At 40.4% G+C, this 25,019-nt stretch overlaps 2 protein-coding genes across 7 annotated transcripts in view; one reads left to right on the top strand and one right to left on the bottom strand.

The window, feature by feature from the left end:
• The window catches only part of psme3ip1 (proteasome activator subunit 3 interacting protein 1), a 79,274-nt gene extending 77,972 nt beyond the window's left edge, over window positions 1-1,302 (top strand). Inside the window, exon 7 of the mRNA XM_069901380.1 lies at window positions 730-1,302. Within this exon, the coding sequence (XP_069757481.1) occupies window positions 730-950 (221 nt within the window). The 3' untranslated portion in view covers window positions 951-1,302. The remainder of the gene's footprint in view (window positions 1-729) is intronic.
• Window positions 1-25,019, bottom strand: part of cpne2 (copine II) — a 313,555-nt gene that overhangs the window by 69,477 nt on the left and 219,059 nt on the right. The window contains exon 16 of one of the 6 annotated variants that reach the window (XM_069901374.1): window positions 11,691-12,231. The exons of the other annotated variants lie outside the window; for them this stretch is intronic. Within the exon in view, the coding sequence (XP_069757475.1) occupies window positions 12,124-12,231 (108 nt within the window). The 3' untranslated portion in view covers window positions 11,691-12,123. Of the gene's footprint in view, window positions 1-11,690; window positions 12,232-25,019 lie in introns of those variants that run through there. 6 annotated transcript variants of the gene reach the window in all.

Here is a 25,019-nt window from a genome sequence, read left to right as displayed (position 1 = left end):
TAGCCTCACAGTCATGCTTGTAGGGAGAGTAGGACAGTGGACTAAGCACGCACCCATTAGGTGCGCTACGTTGATTGTCAGTGAGGAGGAGACATTACCAATTCCAACTGACTGTGGCCTTCCAGAGGAAGTCATGGATCCAGTTGCAGTATGGGGTGCAGAGGCCCAGGTTTTGAAGTTTGCTGACCAGAACTGAGGGAATAATGGTGTCGGAAGCTGAGCTGTCATTGACAAAGAGTAGCACATGTCAACAGATAATGGGAGAGGCAGTCGCATAATTAAAATGTGGGTTGCAGAATGTTAAGGTAATTGTTTTACATCTATTCTATGGGTGGGATAAAGTTAGAATCAAACAAACCATGAAAATTGCTCTCATCGCATTTTGGAGCATTAATATACCGTGTAACCCAGTTTGGGTAGACTAAGCATTTTATTAAGTTTAATGCCATAGGGCTTATGACGGTATATGTTGGGATTGCAGTGTATACTTATTGCTTAGTTTTACAAACTCAATTAAAAAACTGAACTACCTTCAAAATCCCAAGGCAAGGTAAAGATGAACATTTGAGAATGTTATCCCTGACTTCTGATACCATATTTAATCGAGCATTGAATTTTAACTGCATTGTTCACTATTTCATGTATAACTTGTTTTCTTTGGATGTTAGAAAATGTTCAACTATAGGTAGGCTGTGCTGCTTTCTGACATTTAATTTGATTATTCTTTAGATGATGTCTCCTGCGTTCAAACACAGATTTTCTCAACGGGCATGGCAATCCAACACCCTTCAGCTTCTGTGTGTGTTGGAATACTGCCTGGCCTCGGGGCTTACTCAGGGAGCAGTGACTCAGATGCAGAATCCAGCTCTGACAGCGATATCATCATTAACACTGGAGGACGAATTATATCTTCGGTGTTTCGATCTCATCCTTTTCCTGAAAACCCATGAATTGGCAGTGATGGAGGGAACAGTGTAACTTGTATAGAAATTCCTTGAGTAAAATGGTAATGCTTGCTTGGACTTCTTGACTTTTGGCAATCATGCGTGAATATAGAATTTCACGTTCCTGGTTCAGAACTTGACTACATATTGCACAGACCAATGAAGAGTAAGTGACATGGATTTGTATCCAAAGACTAGATATGTTGTTAAAAGCTATCAGTATTTTAAATGTGAACACTTGCCTGTATTTATCGAAAGTTAAGGTGGTAGACCAGCTAATATACAGCCATGAATAAGTCAGCTTGCTTTGATGGTCTTGGGCTATTTCAGAACTGAATAAATTCTCTCTCACTTTGGAGTGCTGCTGCTATGTCTGCTTTCTATTTTCTGATTAATGGCTTTCTCACTCAGTGATCTAGCTGGTGACTTATTTTGGGTAATTAAAGTTCTGAAACTACAGTGGCAAAACGCTCCTCGATTAGGTACAGCACACAGGCTTGAATGGACCTGCCTTCATCAATAGCTACCTCAGTCGTCACTGCCGAGTTTGGCAGCTTCCTCATGTTTAACCTGTGCATAACAAACTTGATGTTGCAAACCTTTAATGTTTAATCCTTTAATGGTAACTAGTTATTCAAAGAACCCAAAACAAAGGGGAAAATAATCAGTAACCGCTTTAAGAATGACAAGGGGAGCCACCAGATGTTGAGAATTGGAAAAAAAAAGCAATTAATTCTCCCACATCTGTTTAGTGCAGTGATCTAAGAAATGCTTCCCTGTTTTAATCTGAACCACAATGAAACAAAATGACAGGCTGGGATAGGGAGCTGTTGGTGGCCAAACTTGTGGTGGTGTGGTTGGGGGACCATTGATGGTTCATGATGCGTGGTTTTATTGGAATATAGAATACTTTCCTCCAGAAATAAATCTACTTCCCTTTTATCTGTCATTTTGATCTCTCTATCTACAGTCTGTAATTCATACACTTGGTCTTTCCAAATTGCTGGCACTTTTTGTATCTTCTGAAATGCTTTGTTTCAATAACCTGCTTTAGTTCAGAGGATGATATAATGTGACCATATGTATTAGGAATTACAGCGACAGACCAGTGAGGGGTTCTGCAGCTAAAGAACACACAGGTGGCGGGCTATTGATGACTCGAGGTGAGGAACTTGCGCAAGCTGTGAGCTTCAGATCACCACAGTTGAGGGATTCGCGCCAGGTGATGGACTGCTGGAGACTGGCTGAAAGGGTACCAGGTACTGTATTGGAACCAGGATGTGAGAGGGTTCCGAGGGCACTGAAAGCTGATAATGTCAGAGGTTTGGATCTGCGTTGCCGATAGTTTGGACTAGACTGTGAGGTGAATCCACAGACACTGGGTGATTTGTTGCGGGCGGGGGGGATCTCTTTTGTTTCTCTTTCTCTGACTGGCGATTTCTGCCAATGGCAAATCTGTCTGCGTTACGGCAGGTGAAAGCAAATTCCATTTAATGTTGCAGTTTTTATTACATGACAATAAAGAAACCTTGAAGACTGGAGTACAGAGACACCAAACAAAGTCCAGGAGATAGGTGGAGTGCAACAAATCAGCATCTTTTCCATATGGATCTCTCCAAAAATGCACAAAGGGAAGAGGCTGTTTGAAAAGATGTCAATTTGTATCCAGCCAATGTGGTTCAAGAACACATTCAAGTAGCAGACCTGTGGGTACAGGTGCAGGCCGAAGGAATGCTTTGAGAAGAGTACAGGTGAATATGAAATCTCCAATGTAGCTATGAGCTGCTAAACAGTAAAATATAGAAGGTTAGAGTTTCAAAAGTACCTAAATACAAATTTACAATTGACCTCTATTGACTTGCTAATAACAAATTTCCATTTCTAAAACATGTGCATTTGTTTCTTAAAAGGGATGCCATATGGTATGGTTTACTAGCTGATAACTGCAAATGCTGCTGTCATGTATAAACTTATTGAAGTACTGTTGTACTGAACTTGCAGTTGCATCACACTGTGGAACGGTTGCTGCAGAGAAATGGATCGAAGGTCAATGCACACCACCATGAAAGTGATCACTGGAGTCTTCCTTTCCCCCCCCCAACCCCCCACTCCCACATCCATGTGATCATTTCCTGAAGAGGGCGTGCAAAATCATTGAGGACCCCTTCTCCCCACCCTCCCTACCCCGCCCCTGCACACAGCATTCTTTCAGCTGCTCCCATTGGGGAAAGAGATACAGGAGCCAGCACCACCAGGCTGATGAGCAGCTTCTTCCCAAGGACAGTGAGATGCTGAACGACCAAAGGAACTGCTCACACTGACTATCTGAGACCTGCATTTGCACAAAGCAATATTTATTTATTTATGTTTATAGCTAAACTACTCGTCCTGCATATGTTTGGAGCCAAAAGAGATGGGAAGATATTGAATTTTTTTTCCCATCAGCATTCAATCAGGAAACGGGCTCAGAGACGTGGGAAATAAGGAAAACAAGCAGAACCTATACAGGTTAAAGAGGAGGAAACGCTTGCTGTCTTAGAGCAAACAAGGGTGGATAAATCCCCAGGGCCTGACAAGATATTCCCTCAGAGCTAGAGGGAGGCTCGTGTAGAAATTGGAGGGGCTCTGGCAGAAATATTTAAAATGTCCTTAGCCATGGGTGTGGTGACAGAGGATTGACAGACAGCTCACGCTGTTCCATTGTTTAAAAAAGACTCCAAAAGTAAACCTTAGAAATTATAGGCCCGGGAGCCTGACGTCATTAGTAGGTAAATTATTGGCAGGTGTTCTAAGAGATAGGATATACAAATATTTGGATAGCCATGGACTGATTAGGGATAATCAATATGGTTTTGTGCATGGAAGGTTGCCAATTTTAGAGTTTTTCAAGGAGGAAAAGTTGATGAAGGAAAGGCTATGGTTGTTATCTACATGAACTTTAATAAGGCCTTTGACAAGGTCCCGCATGGGAGGTTAGTCAGGAAGGTTCAGATGCTGAGTATATGTGGTGAAGTAGTGAACTGGATTCGACGATGGCTGGACAGGAGAAGCCAGAGAGTAGTGGTGGATGATTGCCTCTCATTGGAGGCCTGTGGCTAGTAGTGTGCCTCAGGGATCAATACTGACACCATTGTCGTTTGTGATCTATATGAATGACCTGGATGATAATGTAGTAAATTGGATCAGGAAGTTTGCAGGTGACACTAAGATTGGTGGTGGTGAGGACAGTGAAGGACATTTTCAAAGCTTGAAGAGGGATCTGGACCAGCTGGTAAAATGGACTGAAAAATGCAGATGGAATTTAATGCAGACAAGAGTAAAGGATTCTGACTTGAAACACTGACCACTCTTTTTCTTCCTCTGATGTTGTCTGGCCCGCTGAGCTCCTCCAGCAGAATAAGTTTGATTTAATGTATACAGTATCAGGCATGCAAACGAAGTAAAAACAGAGAAATGCTGGAGGAACTCAGCAGGTCTCAGCCTCCACTGAAGGTGAAGATAAATAACAGACGTTTTGGACCAGAGCCCTTCTTCAAGGTATGAGTACACAGTAGGCAGGCACCTGAATGAAAAGGCCGGGAAGAAGGAAAAAAAGAGCAGGGAGGGGAGAACAGAACAACAGGTGAAAGGTGATAATTGGACATGGATAGGAAAATGGGAGAGGAAAGGTGAGAATTGATGGGGGGGGGGTGAGGAGTGGCTTTGTGAATGACAGAGTCAGAGAAAAGAGAATGAGACAGAGTTGGAAAGGAGAAATGGAGATAGGTTGGGGGGGGGGAATAATGGAAACCAGAGAAGTTGATGTTAATGCCATCTGGTTGGAGGGTGCCCAGACAGAATATGAAATATGTGTTGTTCCTCCAATTTGCAGGTGGTCTCAATATGACAGTGCATGAGACCATGGACAGCATGGGAATAAGGCTGGGAATTGAAATAGGTTGTCACTGGGAGGTCCACGCTATTGCAGCAGACAGAGAGAAGGTGCCAAACAAAGCAATCTCCCAGTCTATTCCCAGTCCCTCCAGTGTGGAGGAGAGCACAACGGGAGCACTGGATGCAGTAGATGACCTCTGGAGATTTACTAGTGATGTGTTGCTTCACTTAGAGGGACTTGTTGAGACTCCAAATGCTAGTGAGAGAGGAGGTGTGGGCACAGGAGTAGCACTTTCTGGAATCACAGAGGGCAATTGGTGGGAAGGGAGGAGTGGACCAGGGTGTCACGGAGGTAGCGGTCCCTGAGAAAGGTGTCTGTGACATATGTTGCATATTCATTCAAGTCTAAGGATGAGTTCTTGAATATGGTCCTGTCCACCAATTCTAAACAGTCCTGCAGATGCTACTCCACCTCCTTCGACCCACTTCTTCCATCCTCACTACTGGTGCTGTGGTCCTCAGTCTCTGCTTGTACGCCAAGAATAGAAGTACAACAAAGTGATTAGACCTGCTGAAGTATGGACGTGGTATGTCTTCATGGTGGTGAGGCAGTGGTTGAGTGTGTTTGCTCCTCTTGTCTTGCATGTGACGTCTTGGTGGTAGTTTGTTAGTGCCTTCTTCAGGTTGGCCTGATTGAAGGAATCAGGATGTGTTGTCTCATGTAAGGTTATAGGAAAGTTATTAAGGCAGAATTAAAAAGAAGTCTGCAGACACTGTGGTTAAGTAAAAGCAAAATGCTGGAGAAACTTAGCAGTTCAATCAATGTACTGTATACAGCAAAGATAAAAATAAATAACCAATGTTTCAGGCTTGAGCCTTTCATCATTAAAGAACATTTTTTAAATGGATAAAGACTTCAGATGTCTTGAATGGTTCCAGCCTCAATAAAGAGTGCAAAAATAATCATAAGAAAGAAATTAGAAAGGCTAAAAGCAGATAAGAGGCTGCAAAGGGTTTCTACAGGTACATTAAAAGAAAAAATAATAGTGAAGGGTAAAATTGGGCCCCTTGAGGATCAGAGGGGTAGGGTATGTGAGGAGTCAGAAGAGATGGGAGAAATTTTAAATGTTTTTTTTTCTTCAGTATTCACAAAGGAAAGGAATATTGAGTCAGGTGAAGTAAGGAAAACTAGTAGTGAGATCATGGAAAATATACAGATTAATGAGCAGGTAGTACTGGCTATTTTGCATTCGTTATATTCCTCAAGCACCTCATTAATTCCCTGCTGTCTATACCTGTTGTACACATCCCTCTTCCTCTGAACCAGATTCCCAATATCCTTTGAAAAATCAAGGCCTACTAAAGTAATCGGCAAATCTTTCCATTTCTGCAAATCCTTCTCTATATGCCCTAAAAGAGGAGTATAATTTAATTTATATAAATTCTGCATTATTATCAATCATTATTCCTAAATATTTAAATCGACTTCCTCTTTGATAGCTTTCATAATTAGTTCATCAATAGCATTCTCACTTTTATCCATATTAATGTTACAACAATATCCTGTCAAAAAATGCCTCACCTTCACATACGACCATGTAGCATGTAAAAATGTTCCTGTTTCAATACCACATCTAATAAATAATTTTTTCTTGTGAAATGTTTTTTGGGATCTTTGAGTGTTTCCTAAGGCAATTCAATTCAATGTCTATTCATATTCGTTATGTATTTTAGCAATTTTGTTTCTTTTTGTAGTTTATTTTAATTTTTTTAAAGTGGGGGTTTGGGGGGGGGGGTTAGTTGTTTTTTTCTATAAATCAGCATGTGTTTAATCAATAACTTTAATAATGTGATTTTTTTTGTTTGTAATATATGTGTTGATTTTAAATTAAAAAAAAATCCCACATCTAAAACACAACTCCGATATTTCAAAGTTGTATGTAGCTTCTGTGGCGTAAAGTTATGCTGAACCAATCCATATCTTGCATTTATAATTGATGCCATGCTATCCAAACACCAGTCAGACCAACATCTCTCTGATATTACCACACCCAAGTCCAACTCCCATCTCTGTCTCGACCTCTGCAAACCTGGTTTTACACTTTCACTCTGGAGAGCAAAATACATTTTTGTTATAATTTTAGGTGCATTCCCCAGCCAAATTGTTTGTTCCATTTCACTAATTTCAGGTGGGACCAATGCTGGCTCCCATCTTTCTCTCAAAAATGACTATAGCTGGAGGAAGCAGGAAAAAGTTCCATTAGCTACTCCATATTACTGTTTTCATTGATCAAAAGTCATAAGAACTCCCTCTGCTATTTATCTTCAATGTATCTTATTCCTTTGTCACACCAGGGGTTTAGTGTTCTATTACCTAGACTCATTAACAATATCTCTCCTTTTTTCCCCAATGCACTCATTGTATTAATATAGGATTATACGTCTTTTTTTGTTATTGACTTAATACTCCATATATAAATAAAATCTTTTGCTACCTCTTCTCTCATTGAGTACAGTTCCATTTGAGTCCAAGGGCGGGGTGGGGTGTGGGAGGGCTGCCTTCTTCAAAGAAGAATGAGAGAAATCTAGCTTGTGCAACCAAATAGTACTTTTTGAAATCCGATAGCCTAAGAATCCCCCCCCCCCCCACTCGCCCATCTTATAGACCCACATTAACTTTGCCAACAAAATCCTTTGCAGCTTATTTTTTCAAAGGAACTGCCTAATAGAATTATTTAGTAATCTAAAGAATTTTTTGGCAAAGAAATAGGCAGTGATTGGAAAAGATATGTAATCTTGGCATCACTTTCATTTTAACACAATTAACCCTTCCTACCAAAGTAATCGGTAAATTTTTCCATTTCTGAAAATCCTTCTCCATCTTCCTTAAAAGAGGTGTATAATTGAACTTGTACAAATTCTGCAAGTTATTATCAGTCATTATTCCTAAACATTTACTTCCATCTACCTTCCATTTAAATCAACTTCCTCTTTGATATCTTTCATAATCAAAGTTTGTGAATTGCATTATCTCACTTTTATCCATATTATACTTGTAACCTGAGATTCTTCCATATTTTTCAAGTGTTTGTAATTTCTCCAAGGACACAACTGGATCGGATATGCATAATAGCACATCATCTGCTAATAGGCTGATTTTATGTTCTTCTTGTCCAACTTTGAAACCTTTTATGTCCGGATTTCTCCTTATAATCTCTGCCAGTGGTTCAATTGCAAGGATAAAATGCGTTGGAGACAGGAAGCATCCCTGCCTATTCGATCTACTCAAAGGGAAGACTGCTGACATCTGACTATGTTATAATTTTAGCTTGTGGTTTATGATAGAGAGTTTTTATCCAATTTATAAACTACCTATACCAAATTTCTCCAACGTTTTAAATAAAAAGGCCATTCAAATCGATCAAGTGCCTTTTCAGCATCCAAAGAGACAGTTTTACTAGAATTCAATTTTGATTTAGCCATATGTATTATATTTAAATAGCCTGCCCAGACTATTTGCAGAGTGTCTTCCTTTAACAAATCAAAACTGAATGTATCAGTTTAGGTAAATATTGCTCCAGCCTATTTGCTAAAGCCTTTTTGCCAATACCTTAGAATCGCCATTCAGCACAAAGATAGGCCTTTATAATGGGTCCCTATTCTTCTTGAGCAACACTGTAATAATAGCTGTTGAAAAGGAGTCCGAAATATTCTGAGTCTCCACTGCCCAGTCCAGTACATCCATCATAAGAGGCTTCAACAAATCTTTAAATTGTCTATGGAACTCTGGCGGGAACCCATCTTCCCCCAGAAACTTATTTGCCTGCAACATCCTCAGAACCTTCTCAATTTCCTCTCGTGAAAGGGGCATCTAGCTGATCTATGCCCTCCAATTTTGGAAGCTCAATGGTCGCAAAGAATTCAGACATCTCATTATCATCTCCGAATAATTCTGATTTATACAACTTTGTATAATACTGTCTAAAAATATCATTGATCTTTTTCTGATTGTGGGTTAACATGTCTACATATGTTTTAATTGCATTTATCGTCTGCTGCCTTCACTTGCCAGGACAAAACCTTATGTGCTTGTTCTTGAGGTTCATAATATCTTTCCTTAGTTTTTAAAACAGTTGTTTTTCTGTTCTGTATGTTTGCAATGTATTGTATCTCAATTTTTTTTTTCCAAGAGTATACTTTTCTTGTTGACCCGTCCTTTAATATTCTTTCTCCAATTCTGTTATTTCCTTCTCCAAATCATCCACTTCCCTCTCAGATAAGCCTTAAGCGTATCCCATATCAAAAAAACTGTTATCGGTGGAAGAGAGGTTTGTATCACAAAACAATTCTATCTGTCTCCTAAAACAGACCTCACAAAAGTCTGTCCTTTTCAACAACGTGGCATTAAGATGCCATCTATACACACTTACTTGTTTTGCAGATATTGAAATGGTTAATGTTAATGGCAAATGGTCTGGGAGTAGTCTCGCTAAGTACTCTGTTTTTATCACTTTGCTTTTTAATTGTATGTGAGTCAAGGACCTTTGAGTAGATCGACTAGTTTCTCTCTGCGGGTTTGAGCTGCTTCCAGATATTAATCAAATTTAAATATTTTATAAATGGTAAAGTCACTTTTGCAGCTTTTGCCCTCGTTACCGATCTCACTGATATATCTAATATCAGATCCAAACAAAAATTAAAATCCCCCAACCAATATATTTTGCCTTCAGTCTGCTGTTTTTAAAAATACATCTTTCATAAAGGCTTCATCATCATAATTTGAAGCATAAATATTCATAAACAAGCAGGATTTTGCATAAATCTTGCAATGTGCCATTACAAACCTTCCTGCTTGGCCAATTGATACATCTTCCACTCTGGTCGGTACAGTTTTTAAAATTAAGATGGAGATCCCTCTTGCTTTTGAATTAAAAGGGGGCAATATTATTTGTCCCACCTATCCTCTTTTTAACTTAATTTAGTAAGACGTGTTTTCTGCAAAAAATTGTCTACCTTTAGTTTTTTTTAAGTGTGCCAAGTCCTTTTTTCTTTTCACCAGTTTTTTTATTAACCAATTAACATTAAGACTAATAAACTTTAACGTTCTGTCCATACCAATTTGTAAACAAATGTTGTTCAGGAATAAAACCTTTTTGATTGTTCAAATAATACTATGGCCTTTCCCCTTTAAAAAACACATATAGTGCCTCTGTTCTGACTATAACATAAATGAGAAACATCAGAAGACTGGGAAAAGCCCACGGATTCTTCGAGGAAGGAGAACCCCTCCCTTTAGCTCTATCTTGTATAAATGTTCCTCTCCTGGTGCCATTGCACCCTTTCCACCCCCCCCCCCCCCCACTCTTTAGACTCCACCCTGCTACTACTTACGCCAAGTTCTTTGTGAAAAATGATTGAACAGGTTAGGCCTGTATTCTGGAGTAAGGAGTGGTTTGAACCAAACAAGATTCTAAGGGGCTTAACAGGGGCTGAGAGATTGTTTGTTTCTCCCCCCCACCAGTGTGGAGCACTCCTATTAGAAATCATAGTTTTTCATCCGTACATAGCAAACTTTTATTTCCTCTCATTAGACCATGAATCTTTAGAATTCTCTACTGTAGGAAGCTCTAGAACCTATTAAGTATGTTCAAGATTGAGATAGTGTTCATGGAAATCAAAGTTAATAACACTGGACAATGAAGTTTTTACTTCTTGAACCCTTTTGGGTATATTTTGTGGAACTAATCACGAAAATCACCAAAATATTTTCCTATCACGTACAGTTTTTGAGATTTAACCTATTTTTGTGATTTCCTGTTGGATTTTAAGTCTATTAGTATATTGCCAGCAAAGTAAGCCATTTTGGTTCATACAAGCAAGCCTGCCTGGGCATGCACTCAGTACAGGAGCTATGCAAATGTTGTTTAGGCCTGGGCATGCTTTGTCAGGATAGATACAGATGGGCTGTAAAAGCAGCTCACATATACAGATGCTGTGCATTTCGTTGATGTAGATTGAAAGCATGCTGATGCACATGCTCTCTGGGCAATAGCACGATGAGTATACTTAACAATAGGATTTATTGTCTTCAGGAAGATTCAATACAGCAGAAATGTCTTTTCAATGTTGCAACACCTGCGATACATTCAGTTACATATGTGGTGAGTATACCCTTAAGGCTCAAAGACACAGCATGACTGCACTTATTAAGAAAGCCTATGAGTTCTACTTTTGTTGTAAAATTGGTGACCAAGACAAACCCTGGGCTCCTCACAATTGTTGGGCAACATGTGCAGTCAACCTGAGAGCATCATTATGTGATTAAACGTGCTAAATTCAATAAAAGTTAATGTAATGTATCTCCAACTTCCTACATAACTGCAAATCTGAAATTATCTTTGTGTCTATCGTAATCCCCTATTTTCTTTCAGGAAGCAAACCTTTTGGAAAAAGTTTGTTGTCCAGTATAATGGGAATAGGCAGGAAAGTGGAGTTGAGCCCAAGACCAGACCAGCTATGCTCCAATATTTGAAAATGTATAGCTTACTCTTGTATTTTGTTCTTATCATTGAATCAAAGTGGACTCTTTTGGCCCAAATCTTTAGTTTAATGTCAACCCTCTCCTATATCTGTCACTTCCATGCCGAGTAGGTGGCTTTAATTTCCTCTTTCTAACCTTGATTCTGTTTACAAATACAAGTCTCCTGCAGATGCAGTTTACTTCAGTTATTTTTGAATTTACTTAACTGCAATTTTAAAAGCTTTTACTGCAAATAAACCATCAGGAAAAAGAGTTGTGCTTTGTTTGATATAACTTACTGAAACATCTCTTGTCCAGCACATATAATAAATAAGAGAAATATCCAAATGTAATCATTTGACAAAAGTACAGTTTATTTAAACCAAACAGACAATGCAGTCACAAAGTGAGAGAACTCATCACTTATACTTTTTTCAAAGTTGTTAACCTTATTTTCAAAGTGTGGTTTTTAAACAATCAAAAGAGAGTCAAATATGTAACATCAAATAATACAAAGGTACCATTCAATACTTTTAACAGTGGTGACTTGGAAAAGAAGTTGACCACTTTTACTTAGTGTTAATTGTCATACTTTTACAAAGCACCAGATTCTTCTTACAAACAATTTAAGACTTGAGTCATTGGAAATAGATTTCTCAAAGCAATGAAAATAAAACGTTACAAATGTGCTATGTGCTGTAGAACATGCAAAGATTTTGTAAACATTTTCAGAGGGCTCGGCTGGGGATCTGGTATCATGCAAGTTCAAAGGTAAAAGGTTTGGTGTTAGGCTGGGTCAGAATTAACAGGAGGAAGGTTTCTTTGCTTGAAATACTGAACAACTTGCTGGGGTAATTCTGCTAGGACAGATTTGGCCAAAGTTTCTTTAGGAGCCTGAATAAAAGAGAATAAAGAGTTTATTGTTACTTTGTTAATGGTTTAGTAGTTATAAATTGGAAAAGTGATACATTTTGTAAATGAATCTACAACTTTCATAGTTTCAAACATTAATGTTCAATGAATATCTTTTGGCATAAAAGTACCCCGTATGATTTCTAGGAGAGAAGCTGCTACTGCGTCACCTACGGATTGCTCTAATGTTTACAGCAACATGAGAAAATGTCAATTTTTGTGCCTGAACAATATACAGAATAAGTTTGGGATAGAGACACTTTTTTCCCCATTTTTTTGCCCCAGTGCTCCACAGTTTAAAATTTGTTATCAAATAATTCACATGAGATTAAAGTGCACATTCCAAATTTTATTCAAGGCTATTTATATAATTTTGGTTTGACCATGCAGAAATTATAGCACTTTTTATAGCTCCCCCATTTCAGGGCACCATAATGTTTGGGACATTTGGCTTCACATGTGTTTGTGATTACTCTGGTATGTTTAATTGCTTCATTGATGCAGGTATAAGAGAGCTCGGCTTTAAGCTTTTGATCAACTTTGGAGTCTGTAGTTGCCATTTTTCAACATGAGGACCAAAGTTGTGCCAATGAAAGTCAAATAAGACGTATGAGGTTGAAAAACAAGAATAAAACAGTAAGAGATGTGCCCAAACAGGATTACCAAAATCAACCGTTTGGAACATCAGTAAGAAGAAAGAGCGTACTGGTGAGCACAGTAATTGCAAAGGGACTGGTATTCCAAGAAGACCTCCACTACTGATGAAAGAAGAATTCTCATCATAATGAAGAAAATTCTCCAAGCACCTGTCTGACAGGTCAGAAACATTCTTCAGGAGGCAGGTGTGGATATGTCAATTACTGTTGTCTGCTCAAGACTTCATGAACAGAAATACAGAGGCCACACTGCAAGATGCAAATAATCACCAGTTAGCCACAGAAACAGGATGACCAGATTACAGTTTGCTAAGAAGTATTTTAAAGAGCCTGTAGAATTCTGGAAAAGGGTCTCGTGGACATACGAGACCAAGATTAACCCATATCAGAGTGATAGCAAGAACAAAATGTCGAAGCGTAAAGGAACTACCCAAGATTCAAAGCATATCACCTCATCTGTGAAACATGGTGGTGAGGGTGTTATAGCCTGGGGCCGTATGGCTGCCACAGGTACTGGTGCACTTATCTTCATTGATGATGTAACTGCTGATGTCAGTAGAAAAATGAATCCTGAGGTGTATAGAAACATCTGCAAATGCCTTCAAATGCATTGGACAGTGCTTCATCCTACAGCAAGACAATCATCCCAAACATACTGCTCATGCACAAAGGAGTTTTTCGGAGCAGGTACGTGATGAGGGTTGGGGAGAAGGCCCGTGACGAGCGTCGGTGGATGCTGAGGCCTTCCTTGGGTCGGTGGTGAGTTTGGAGTGGGCCGCAGAGGAGAGCGTAGGAGAGTGGTAGGGCTCAACAGGCTTAGGTAGTATCAAGGAGAGCAGGTTTACAGGTGTTTATTTGGGGACTGGAAGTATGAGTGAGAGGCCAGTGCTCTTTGCTGGGTGTCAGATGTGGGAGGTCCTGGAGTCTCCCAGCCTCCCGGATGGCCATATCTGCACCTGGTGAGTCGAGCTGCAGCTCCTAAGGGACCACATTAGGGAACTGGAGTTGTACCTTGTACTGACAATAACCACACCAGCAATGCGAGTATAAGACAGCTTTAATAAACTAATATGTACACTAAGAGGTCAAGTCAAACCTGGAAGGCTAAACTGTAGCTCTGGACTGCTTTATATACAAGATCACCGGGATGACCCCTGGTGACCTAGTGGTGTAATTACATATCAGCACACAGCTTGATTATCTTTGGCCAGGGAGGTGATGGAGAGGAGGAAGGAGAAGAAACAGATACTAGAGAGTACCCCTGTGGCTGAGTCTCTTGACAATTAGTATTCCTATTTGAGTAATGTTGGGGGGGGGGGGGAGGTGGGTAACAGCCTACCTGGTGGAAGCAAGCTGTGCCTCTAGTACAGAGTCCAGCCCTGTGGCTCAGAAGGGTAGGGAAAGGGTGGTACTCATATATTATAGTTTAGTCAGACAAGTGATTGTGGACACAGGAAGGAAACTCGGATGGTAGTTTGCCTCCCAGGAGCCAAGGTCTGGGATGTTTCAGTATCTAAAATATCCTGTAGTGAGAGGGAGAACAGCTAGAGGTCATGGTACATATTGGCACCAATGACATAGGTAGGAAAAAGGAATAGGTCCTGAAAAAAAAGATTATAGGGAGTTGAAAAGCAGGACCACAAAGGTTGTCATCTCTGGATTACTGTCTGTGCCAAGATACAGTGAGTTTTGGAATGGAATGAGGTGGAGGATTAATGTATGGTTGAGGGATTGGAGCGGGGGCAGGGATTCAAATTTCTGGATCATTGGGACCTCTTCTTGGGCAGGTGGGGCCTGTACAAAAGGACGGGTTACCCTTGAATCCCAGGGGAACCAATATCCTGATGGGGAGGTTTACTAAGGCTACTGGGGAGAGTTTAAACTAGAATTGTTGGGTGGGAACCGAACTGAAGAGAGCGGGGAAGAGGATAGCTCACAGATAGAGAAAGCTTGGAGACAGTGTGGGAGGGAGGATAAGCGAGTAATAAAGGGTCGCGCTCAGATGGATGGTTTGAGATGCGGTCTGTTTTGATGCAAGGAGTATTGTGAACAAAGTGGATGAGCTTAGAGCGTGGATTAATATTTGGCCATTACAGAGACTTAGATGGGTCAGAGATAGGATTGGTTACTTCAGTTGCCAGGTTATAGATGTTTCAGAAAAGATGGGAGGGGGCTAACAGGTGGGGGCATGGCACTATTGATTAGAGATAGCATCACGGCTGTAGAAAAGATGGACGTCATGGAGGGATAGTCTACAGAGTCTCTGGGTGGAGGTTAGGAATAGGAAAGAGTAAAACTTTGCTGGGTGTTTTTTAAAATTGGCCACCCAATAAAAAACAGGATATTGAGTAGCAGATAGGGAAGCAGATTCTGAAAAGGTGTAGTAATAACTGAGCTGTCATGATGGAAGATTTTAACTTCCCATATATCGATTGGCATCTCCCTAGAGCAAGGAGCTAAGATGGGGTTGCATTTGTTAGTTGTGTTCAGGAAGATTTCTTGACACAATATGTAGATAAGCCGACAAGAGGAGAGTCTGTACTTGTGGTATTGGGAAATTAACCTGGTCAGGTGTCGGATCTCTCAGAGGTGGAGCATTTTGGAGATAATGATCATAATTCTATCTCCTTCACAATACCATTGGAGAGAGAAAGGAACAGACAAGTTAGAAAAATGTTTAATTGGAGTAAGGGGAATTATAAGGCTATCAAACAGGTAATTGAAAGCTTAAATTGGGAACAGATGTTCTCATGAAAAGTACGGAAGAAATGTGGAAAATGTTCAGGGGATATTGGAGTGAAGTTCTTCATAGGTATGTTCCAAGGAGACCGGGAAGTTATGGTAGAGTACAGGAAGCGTGGTGTACAAAGGGTGTAAAATCTAGTCAAGAAGAAAAGAAAAGCTAACAAAAGGCTCAGAGTGCTAGGTAATGTTAGAGATCTAGAGATTTTAATGCTAACAGGAAGGAGCTTAAAAACGAAGGAAGGATCTTAAAATTAGGAGATGCAGAATGGGCCATGAGAAGGCCTTGGCAGGCAGGATTAAGTAAAACCCCAAGGCCTTCTAGAAGTATGTGAAGAGCAAGAAGATAAGACGTGAAAGAATAGGACCTATCATGACAGTGGGCAAGTGTGTATGGAACCAGAGGAAACAGCAGAGATTCTCAATGAATACTTCAATATTCACTATGGGAAAGGATATTGGTGATTGTGGAGATGACTTGCAGCAGACTTAAAAGCTGGAGCATGTAGATATTAAGAGAAAGGATGTGCTAGAATTTTTGGAAAGTATCAAGTTGGATAAGTCACCGGGACCAGATGAGATGTACCCAGGCTACTGTAGGAGGTGAGGGAGGAGATTGCTGAACCTCTGGCAATGATCTTTGAATAATCAATGGGGATGTGAGAGATACCAGAGGATTGGAGGGTTGCGGATGAAGTTCCTTTATTCAAGAATTATAATTAGCCCATGAAATTATAGACCAGTGTGTTTTCAATCATTGGTAAGTTAATGGAGAAAATCCTGAGAGGCAGGAACTATGAACATTTGGAAAGGTATAATATGATTATATGTTCAACATGGCTTTGTCAAGGTCAGGTTGTGCCTTATAATCCTGATTGAATTTTTTGAGGATGTGACTATGCACATTGATGAAAGAAGAGCAGTAGATGTAGTGTATATGGATTTCAGCAAGGCATTTAATAAGGTACCCCATGAAAGGCTTATTGAGAAAGTAAGGAAGTATGGGATCCAAGGGGACATTGCTTTGTGGATCAGGAACTGGCTTGTTCACAGAAGGCGAGTGGTTGTAGACGGGACATATTCTGCATGGAGGTAGGTGACCAGTGGTGTTCCTCGGGGATTGGTTCTGAGACCCTTACTCTTCGTGATATGTATAAATTACCTTGATGAGGAAGTGGAGGGATGGGTTAATAAGTTTGCTGATGACACAAAGGTTGGGGGTGTTGTGGATAGTGTGGAGGGCTGTCAGAGGTTACGGCGCGACATTAATAGGATTCAAAAGTGGACTGAGATGTGGCAGATGGAGTTTAACCCAGATAAAAGTAAAGGTTCCATTATTGTCATGTAATGCTACATTTAGAATGTAAAATATATGAAATTCTTTAACTTTTGTCTAACATAAGGCAGACAGCGTCACCACTTTGTCTATAGTCCCTCACAATGTGAAGTAGTTCATTTTGGTAGGTCAATTATGATGGCAGAATATAGTATTAATGGTAAGACTATTGGCAATGTGGAGGATCAGAGGGATCTTGGGATCCGAGTCCATAGGATGCTCAGAGCAGCTGCTCAGGTTGATTCTGTTGTTAAGAAGCCAATTGTGTATTAGCCTTCATTAATTGTGGAATTGAATTTAGGAGCTAAGAGGTAATGTTGCAGCTGTATAGAACCCTCATCAGATCCCACTTGGAGTACTGTGCGCAGTTCTGGTCACCTCACTACCGAGAAATGTGGAAGTCACAGAAAGGGTGCAGAGGAGATTTACAAGGATGTTGCCTGGTTTAGAGAACATGCCCTATGAAAACAGGATGAGTGAACTTGTCCTTTTCTCTTTGGAGTGGGTGAAGATGAGAGGTGTTTAAGATGATGAGAGGCATTGACCATGTAAATAGAGGCCTTTTCCCAGGGCTGAAATGGTTGCCACAAGTGGACATGGATTTAAGGCGCTGGAGAATAAGTACAAAGGAGATGTCAGGGGTAATTTCTTTTTACGCAGAGAGTGGTGGGTATGTGGAATGGGCTGCTGGTGACGGAAGTAGAGGTGGATACTTTTGAGAGACTTTAGATAGTTAGATTGAGGTTAGAAAAATAGGGGGCTATGGGAAAGCCTGTAATTTCTAAAGTAGGAATATGTTTGGCACAACTTTGTGGGCCGAAGGGCCTGTATTGTGCTGAAAGTTTTCTGTTTCAAAAACTGCAAAATTCGTGAATAGCCAAGTCAGTCACCCAATGTAAATCCAATTGAGCAAGCCTTCCATATGCTGAAGAGAAAACATAATGGGACAAGGAGCTGAAGATGGCTACAGTAGAGAGGGGCCTGGCAGAGGATCACCAGAGGAGATACTCAGCACCTGGTGATGTCTATGAATACAGACTTCAAGCAGTCATGCAAGGGATATGTAACAAAGTACTGAACATGACTACTTTAATATACATACCATTGCTTTGTCCCAAGTATTATAGTGCCCTGAGATGGGGGATCTATGTATAAAGAGTGTTGCAATTTCTATATGGTCAAACCAAATTATTCACAATAACCTTGAACCAAATCTGGAATGTGCACTTTAATCACATATTAATTATTTGATTACAAATTTAAGACTGTGGAGCACAGGGCCAAATAAACTAAAAAAGTGTCTTTTTTCTAAACATGACAGAGGGCATTGCATTAAATTTTTAAATGCAGATCTGAAAGGAGAAAACATAGGTTATAATATTTCTGCTTTTGTACCAATGTTCTATCTCCACCAGTTTAACATCTTTTGTAGGATGGGAACCGGAACCTATCCTCAAGGGACTGCTGGATACGTATAAACAGATAGAAGAGTTACATTTGTCTAATTTGTTTGAACTTTTTGAGTTGAGCATCCAGTTACAAAGGAGCAGGGAATATGTTGAATGTAAGCACTAGCTACTTAATGAAGGAAGTCCTCTTCGGATCCAAGGTACACAAATGAAATTATTTTTAAGGCAGAGTGACTCAATAATCAGAAGCAAGACCTTTTAGGTGTCTGTTTTTATTACTTAAAAATTAGTGGATAGCTTACAATAAATATTTAAATATTAACAGAGAATTTGTCTTTATCCCAAGAGATATAGAATAAAAAATGTGTCTGGTGCTTCAGTTGTATAGAACTTTGGTCAGAGCCTATTACGGAAACTGATCTCAGCTGAGCACTGAACCTTCAAACGTTAGCTTAGGCCTTGAATCAAGATTAAACTGGTCTTAAAGAACCAAATTATGAAGAAGGGTGCAAACATTCAATTAATATTCTCATGGATTCATAAAGTTGAGCATTAATTTAAAAAAAATCACCAAAGCAATTCGATAGAACAGGACTTTTTGGGTTGCTAAACGCAAGTAGTGGCAGAAGCTTACATTTGCAGGCTGCGCTTACTGATTTCCTGAAATGGCATTGGGGCCCACACAGACTAGCAAAAATTTTGAACTTTTCCCTTAGAAAGCTTTGAAGATGAACCATATTCAATTTGAAAATCGATTGTGATCTAACTGAATGGGGAGATAATCTTGATTGGCTTCATGACCTAGCATGAATCTCTCTCTGATATGCTGATAACAAAAATAATGATTTCATCACTTTGCCACTGCCATTAAAAAAATCTTTCTTTGAAGTGAGTTAGGCAGGAAGAAGGTTGTAAATATAAATAGAACATAGAACAATACAGTACAGCCCCTTCAGCCTTTGATGTTGTGCTGAACCATATATTCCTTCCTAAAAAAAAGTACTAATTCCTCCCAACCCCATAACCCTCTTTTTCTTTCACCTATATGTCTAAGTCTCTTAAATGCCCCAAATGTTTCAGTCTCCGCCACCATTCCTAGCAAGGCATTCCAGGCACCAACAACCCTCTGTGTAAAAAAACCCACAAAGTTTCCCCTAAGCTTCCCTCCTTTAACTTTGTACATATGTCCTCTAGTGTTTGTTGATCCTGCCCTGGGAAACAGGGCATGTGCATGTGAAGTTGCAAAGAGTTGTCCACTCTATCTATGCCTCTCATAACCTTGTCAACATCTGTCAAGTCTTCTCATCCTTCTCCGCTTCAAAGAGAAAAGTCCCAGCTCTGCTAACCTTGCCTCATTAGTCTTGTTTCCCAAACCAGGCAACATCCTGGTAAATCTCCTCTGCATTCTTTCCATAGCTTCCACCAGAACTGAACACAATTCTCTAAGTATGGTCTTACCATAGATTTGTAAAGTTGCAACATGACCTCTCTTCTCCTGAATTAAATCCCCCATGAATGTATCCCAGCATCCCATAGACCTTCTTAACTATCCTATCAACCTGTGCGGTGATCTTCAGGGATGTATGGATTTGCACCCCAAGGTCCTTCTGTTCATCTATATTTGGGTTTGTCCTTCCAAAATGGATTGCCTCATACTTATCTGGATTAAAATCCATCTTCCACTTTTCTACTCAACTCTGCATCCTGTCTATCTCATCTTGTAACATTTGACAACCTTCAGCTCCATCCACAACTTCTCCAACCTTCATGTCATGCGCAAACTTACTGACCCATCCTTCTGCCTCTTCATCCAGGTAATTTATAAAAATCACAAAGAGCAGAACAGATCCTTGCAGCATTCCACTAATCACCGGTCTCCAGGCAGAATACTTTCTTCCCACTACTACTCTCTGCTTTCTTCCTACAAGCCAATTTTTTATCCACACAGCCAAGGTTTTACTGATCCCATGCCTCATGACTTTCTGGATGAGTCTCTCGTGTTGGACCTTGTCAAATGCCTTGCTAGAATCCATGTAGACCACATCTACTGCCCTACCCTCATCAATTCCTATTGTTACCTCCTCAAAAAACTCAATTTGACTCATAAAGCACAACCTTCCCTTCACAAAGTCATGTTGACTGTACTTCTCCAAATCCTCATGGATCCTATACTTAAGAATCCTCTCCATTAGTTTGCACACCATTGACATAAGACTCACCGGTCTATAATTCCCAGGTTTCTCCCTATTACCTTTTTTAAACAAGGGGACTACATTTGCCATTCTCCAATCCTCCAGCACCTCCCCTGCAGCCAAAGAGGATTCAAAGATTATAGCTACTGCCCCAGCTATCTCTTCTCTCACTTCCCACAGTAACCTGGGGTATATTACATCTGGCCCGGGAACATCAATCTTGATGTTTTTAAGATCCAACACTTCAGCTTCCTTAATCTCAACATTGTCCAGTACACAGGCCTGTTCAATTTTGACCTCACCATGATCAGGGTTCTTTTCCCTTATGAATACTGACTCAAAGTATTCATTTAGGACCTCCCCAACCTCCTCTGCCTCCAGGCACATGTTGCCTCCCTTATCCTTAAGCAGCCTCACTTTCATTCTCGTCATCCTTCTGTTCTTAACATATATCTTGGGGTTCTCCTTAATTCTATATGCCAAGGCCTTCTCATGCCCCCTTTGAGCTCTCCTAAGTCCTTTCTTAAGCTCCTTCCTGGCTGCCATATACTTCTCATGAGTGTTTCCTGCTTCCTCTTGACTAGTTGTCTGACTTTCGTCAGCCACGGTCCCTTTTTCCTACCATATTTTCCTTGTCCCATTGGGACAAACCTATCTTGAACTGTGCATGTGGTCCCTAAACTTCCTCCACATTACTTCTGTTAAACATTCATTTCCAATTTATTCTCATTCATTCCTGCCTCATCCCTTCATAATTAGCCCTTCCCCAGTTGACTGTTTTTATCTTTTTCTATACCTAGGTTGAAGCTAAGGGAGTTGTTGTCACTCTCACCAAAATGATCCACCACCTGTCCAAGTTCATTGCCCAGAACTGTTTACATTTGACAAATTCTGCCCATCTTTTGCAGTCAGTAGGAGCTAGTCAATATTAGGGAAATTGTTATCACTCATAACTACAACCCTGTATTTTCTGCACCATTTCAAAATCTGTCTGTTTATCTGCTCCTCAGTGTCTCAAGAGCTAATTGGGGCCTACAGACTACTCCCAATACAGTGACAGCTCCTTTCCTATTTCTGACTTCCACCCACACTGACTCAGTCTATAGTCCCTCTGAAGCGTCCTCCCTTTCTATAGCTGTGATACTATCCCTGACCAGTAATGCTACTCCCCCCCCACCCCCGACTCTTTCTATCTCCCATCCTATTCTTTTTAAAACACCTAAACCCAGATACCTGCATCAGCCAATCTTGCCCTTCCTCCTGGCAAGTTTCAGTAATGGCTACAACATCATTGTTCCATGTACTGATCCATGCTCTGTTCATCCCTTTTATTCCTAATACTCCTGGCATTGAAATAGACGCATTTCAAACCCTCCAACTGGCTACCTTTGTGTTTTGTCCCCTGCCTGTCCTTCCTCACCAACTCATGCTTTTGTCCTTCTACGCTAATATCTGCACTCACATTCGGATTCCCACCCCCCAGGGGGTGCCAAACTAATTTAAACCCTCTCCAACAGCTCTAGCAAACATGCCCACCAGGATGTTCATCCCCCTCCAGTTCAGGTGCAGCCCAACCTTTTTGTACAGGTCAGACATCCCCAGAAGAGATCGAAATGATCCAGAAATCTGAACCCTTGTCCCCTGCACCAACTCTTCAGCTATACATTCATCTGCCACAGCTTCCTGTTTCTATCCTCTCTGGTGCATGGCACAGGCAGCAATCCTGAGATTACCATCCTTAAGGTCCTATCTATTTCACGTGGACCACAACATCTGGCTGCTTGCCCTCCACCCCCTTCCAGTTACCTGTCTCCTGAGTTTTAGGGGTGACTGCCTCCTAAAATTCCTGTCTGTCACTACCTCTCCCTCTCTTAAGATCCAAATTGCATCCAGCTCCAGGTTGCTAACCTGGTTTGATAGGAGATACAGCTGGATGCACTTTTTGCAGGTGTAGTCATCAGAAACAAACATGGGGTCCCTGACTTCGGAGCATTGATGTCAAAATATGTGTATTTATGGAGTAAAAGACTAACTATGAGACCGTTGTACCGGTACAATCAGTAATATACTGATATTACTGTCAATAAAGGTGCCAAGGTGGTCAGAGGGGTAGGGTGTCTAAGCGTGTATATGTGTTAGTTTTCTGTCTTTAAAAAAAATGAGCACGAAGGGAGTCACATGATGGAGTAGTGACTGGTCGAGTGGAACCAGCCATCTCCAGAGAAAAGAAAAAAAAAGTTTGAAAAAACAGAGCTCAATAAACATAAAATACAGGAAGAGAAAGATAAAGTTACAAAGAGACAGAAGATGGGACCAAAAGAGAAAAAGTAAGAACAATAGAGAAAAGGGAAGACGGAGAAGAAAGAAGAAGGCCTTACCTGACATCGGAGAAGAGAGCCACTGTGGAGAGAAGTGGCTGATATCCGATGTTGATGAGTCCCCAGAGAAGCGGTGTCCTCCTGACTGGCGGACTTCAAAAATGGCTCTCAGATCCAAGAAGAGGTGTGCAACTGCACATGCACAAAGAGTTGTGCATGCGCAGTCCACAAGTAAAAGAAAAGGTTAACACCGGCGGGAGGGGGACTCAGGTGAGGAGCGGCCAGCTGAGAGATGCCTAGTATCGGGGCGTTTGGCTGGGGGAAGCAAGCAAGAAAGAAGAAGAGTGGTGAGAAAGAGAATGAAGGGCTGGAAGAGGGTAAGCGGCAATGGGGTGACCAGCAGGGGGATGACCTGAAGCAGGAGGTCCTGCAGCAGGGGGCCCAGCAGCGGGTCGACCTGCAGCGGGAGGCCCAACAACAGGAGACACAGCAGCTGGAGGCCCAGCAAGGATACGGAAGCAGCTCACCAGAGAAGGATGAAGATACACAGATACAGAGAAGAAGATGACACTGACATAGATACAGACACAGAAGAAGAGGAGGAAGACCAAGAATTTCAAAGGAAAGAAGGTAAAATAGAAGGACAAAATTTAGATAAAGCCTTTCTTGAAGAACAAATGAAGTCATTAAAAGAATGGCTATCATTCGAATTTAGTTCAATCAAAAGAAAAATGAAAAGAGCTGAAGACAAAATGCAAAGCTTAGAGTTGGTCATGAATGAAATAGGGAAAAGAGTAGAAAATGTGGAGGAACGAGAAGCTGCTGTAGAAATGGAGATAAATGATTTAAGAGGGAAGTTGGAAGAGAGTGGAAAAAAAAATTAAAGAGACGATTTATTGTCACAAAAAATTGATGTATTGGAAAACTACAGTAGGCAAAACAACATGAAAATAGTGGGCCTGAAAGAAGGCAAAGAAGGGTCAGATATGAAGAAATTTATAAAAGGATGGATCCCAAGGTGCTGGGAATGACAGATTCACATGAAGAAATAGAAATCAAAAGGGCGCATAGAGCACTAGTATTGAAACCGCCACCACATCAAAAACCGAGATCCATATTGGTAAAACTTCTAAGATATATGACAAGAGAAAACATTCTGGAGCAGGCAAGAAAGAAGGTTAGAGAAGACAATATGCCCTTGGAATATAAGGGACAAAAATTTTTTTTTTTACCCAGACGTAAGCTTCGAACTTTTAAAGAAGAGGAAGGAATTCAACATGGCGAAAAAAATCTTATGGAAGAAAGGTTATAACTTTATATTAAGACATCCAGCAGTATTCAAAGTATTTATTCCTGGGGAACGGAATAGACTGTTCTCGGACCCAAAGAAAGCCAAAGAAAATTGCTGAACATTTGCAGGACAGGAGAAGAGAGGAGGAGGAGTGACAAGAAGGAAGACCAGCAAGAAAATATACAAAAATATGTAAAAATATAAAGATAATGTATATATAAAGATTTAAAGATGGATAAGAGAAGGGGAAGAAGGGGGAAAAAAAGAGAGAGCTTCGTTATATATATGGGAAAATAATGTTCTCTGGGGGAGCTGGGGGGAAGAATAATGGTCACTGCGAAATTGGTTGATGCTTGCGAGTAAGTTCGCAAACCAAATGGAAAGGGAAATCCAAGGAGGGGAGGTTCATTTGGGGTTAAAGGGTTATTGCTTGTGGGGATTGTTGGGGTATTTCATGTCTTAAGTGTGTTGTCATATATTGAGATTAAAAAGGAAAACTTAAAAAACAGTAATGGAAAAAAAGAGGATGGAGGTGGTGAAGAGGTAGAAAAGAAGTGAAAATAAAGATATAAGATGGCCACGTTGGACTATATGACTATAAACAGAATATATAACCAAGTTTAAGTATATCTCATTGGAAAAAAGACCCATATAATTTAAAAGACAAAGTTACAATGTTTGAAAAAACCTGGGAACCATATATGGAACATAACAAAAAGAGCAGGTCTTGGACCACCACCACCTAAAATGTTAAGAAGATAAACACGATCAGATTTAATGTGAATAAGTAGATGATACGTCTTTTTTGTTTGTATTTCTTTTGTAT

Source organism: Narcine bancroftii, chromosome 10 (assembly GCF_036971445.1).
Source record: "Narcine bancroftii isolate sNarBan1 chromosome 10, sNarBan1.hap1, whole genome shotgun sequence".
NCBI classification, from domain to species: Eukaryota; Metazoa; Chordata; class Chondrichthyes; order Torpediniformes; family Narcinidae; genus Narcine; species Narcine bancroftii.
Note: the sequence above shows the minus strand (reverse complement) of the source record. Positions and strands in the feature narration are given on the sequence as shown.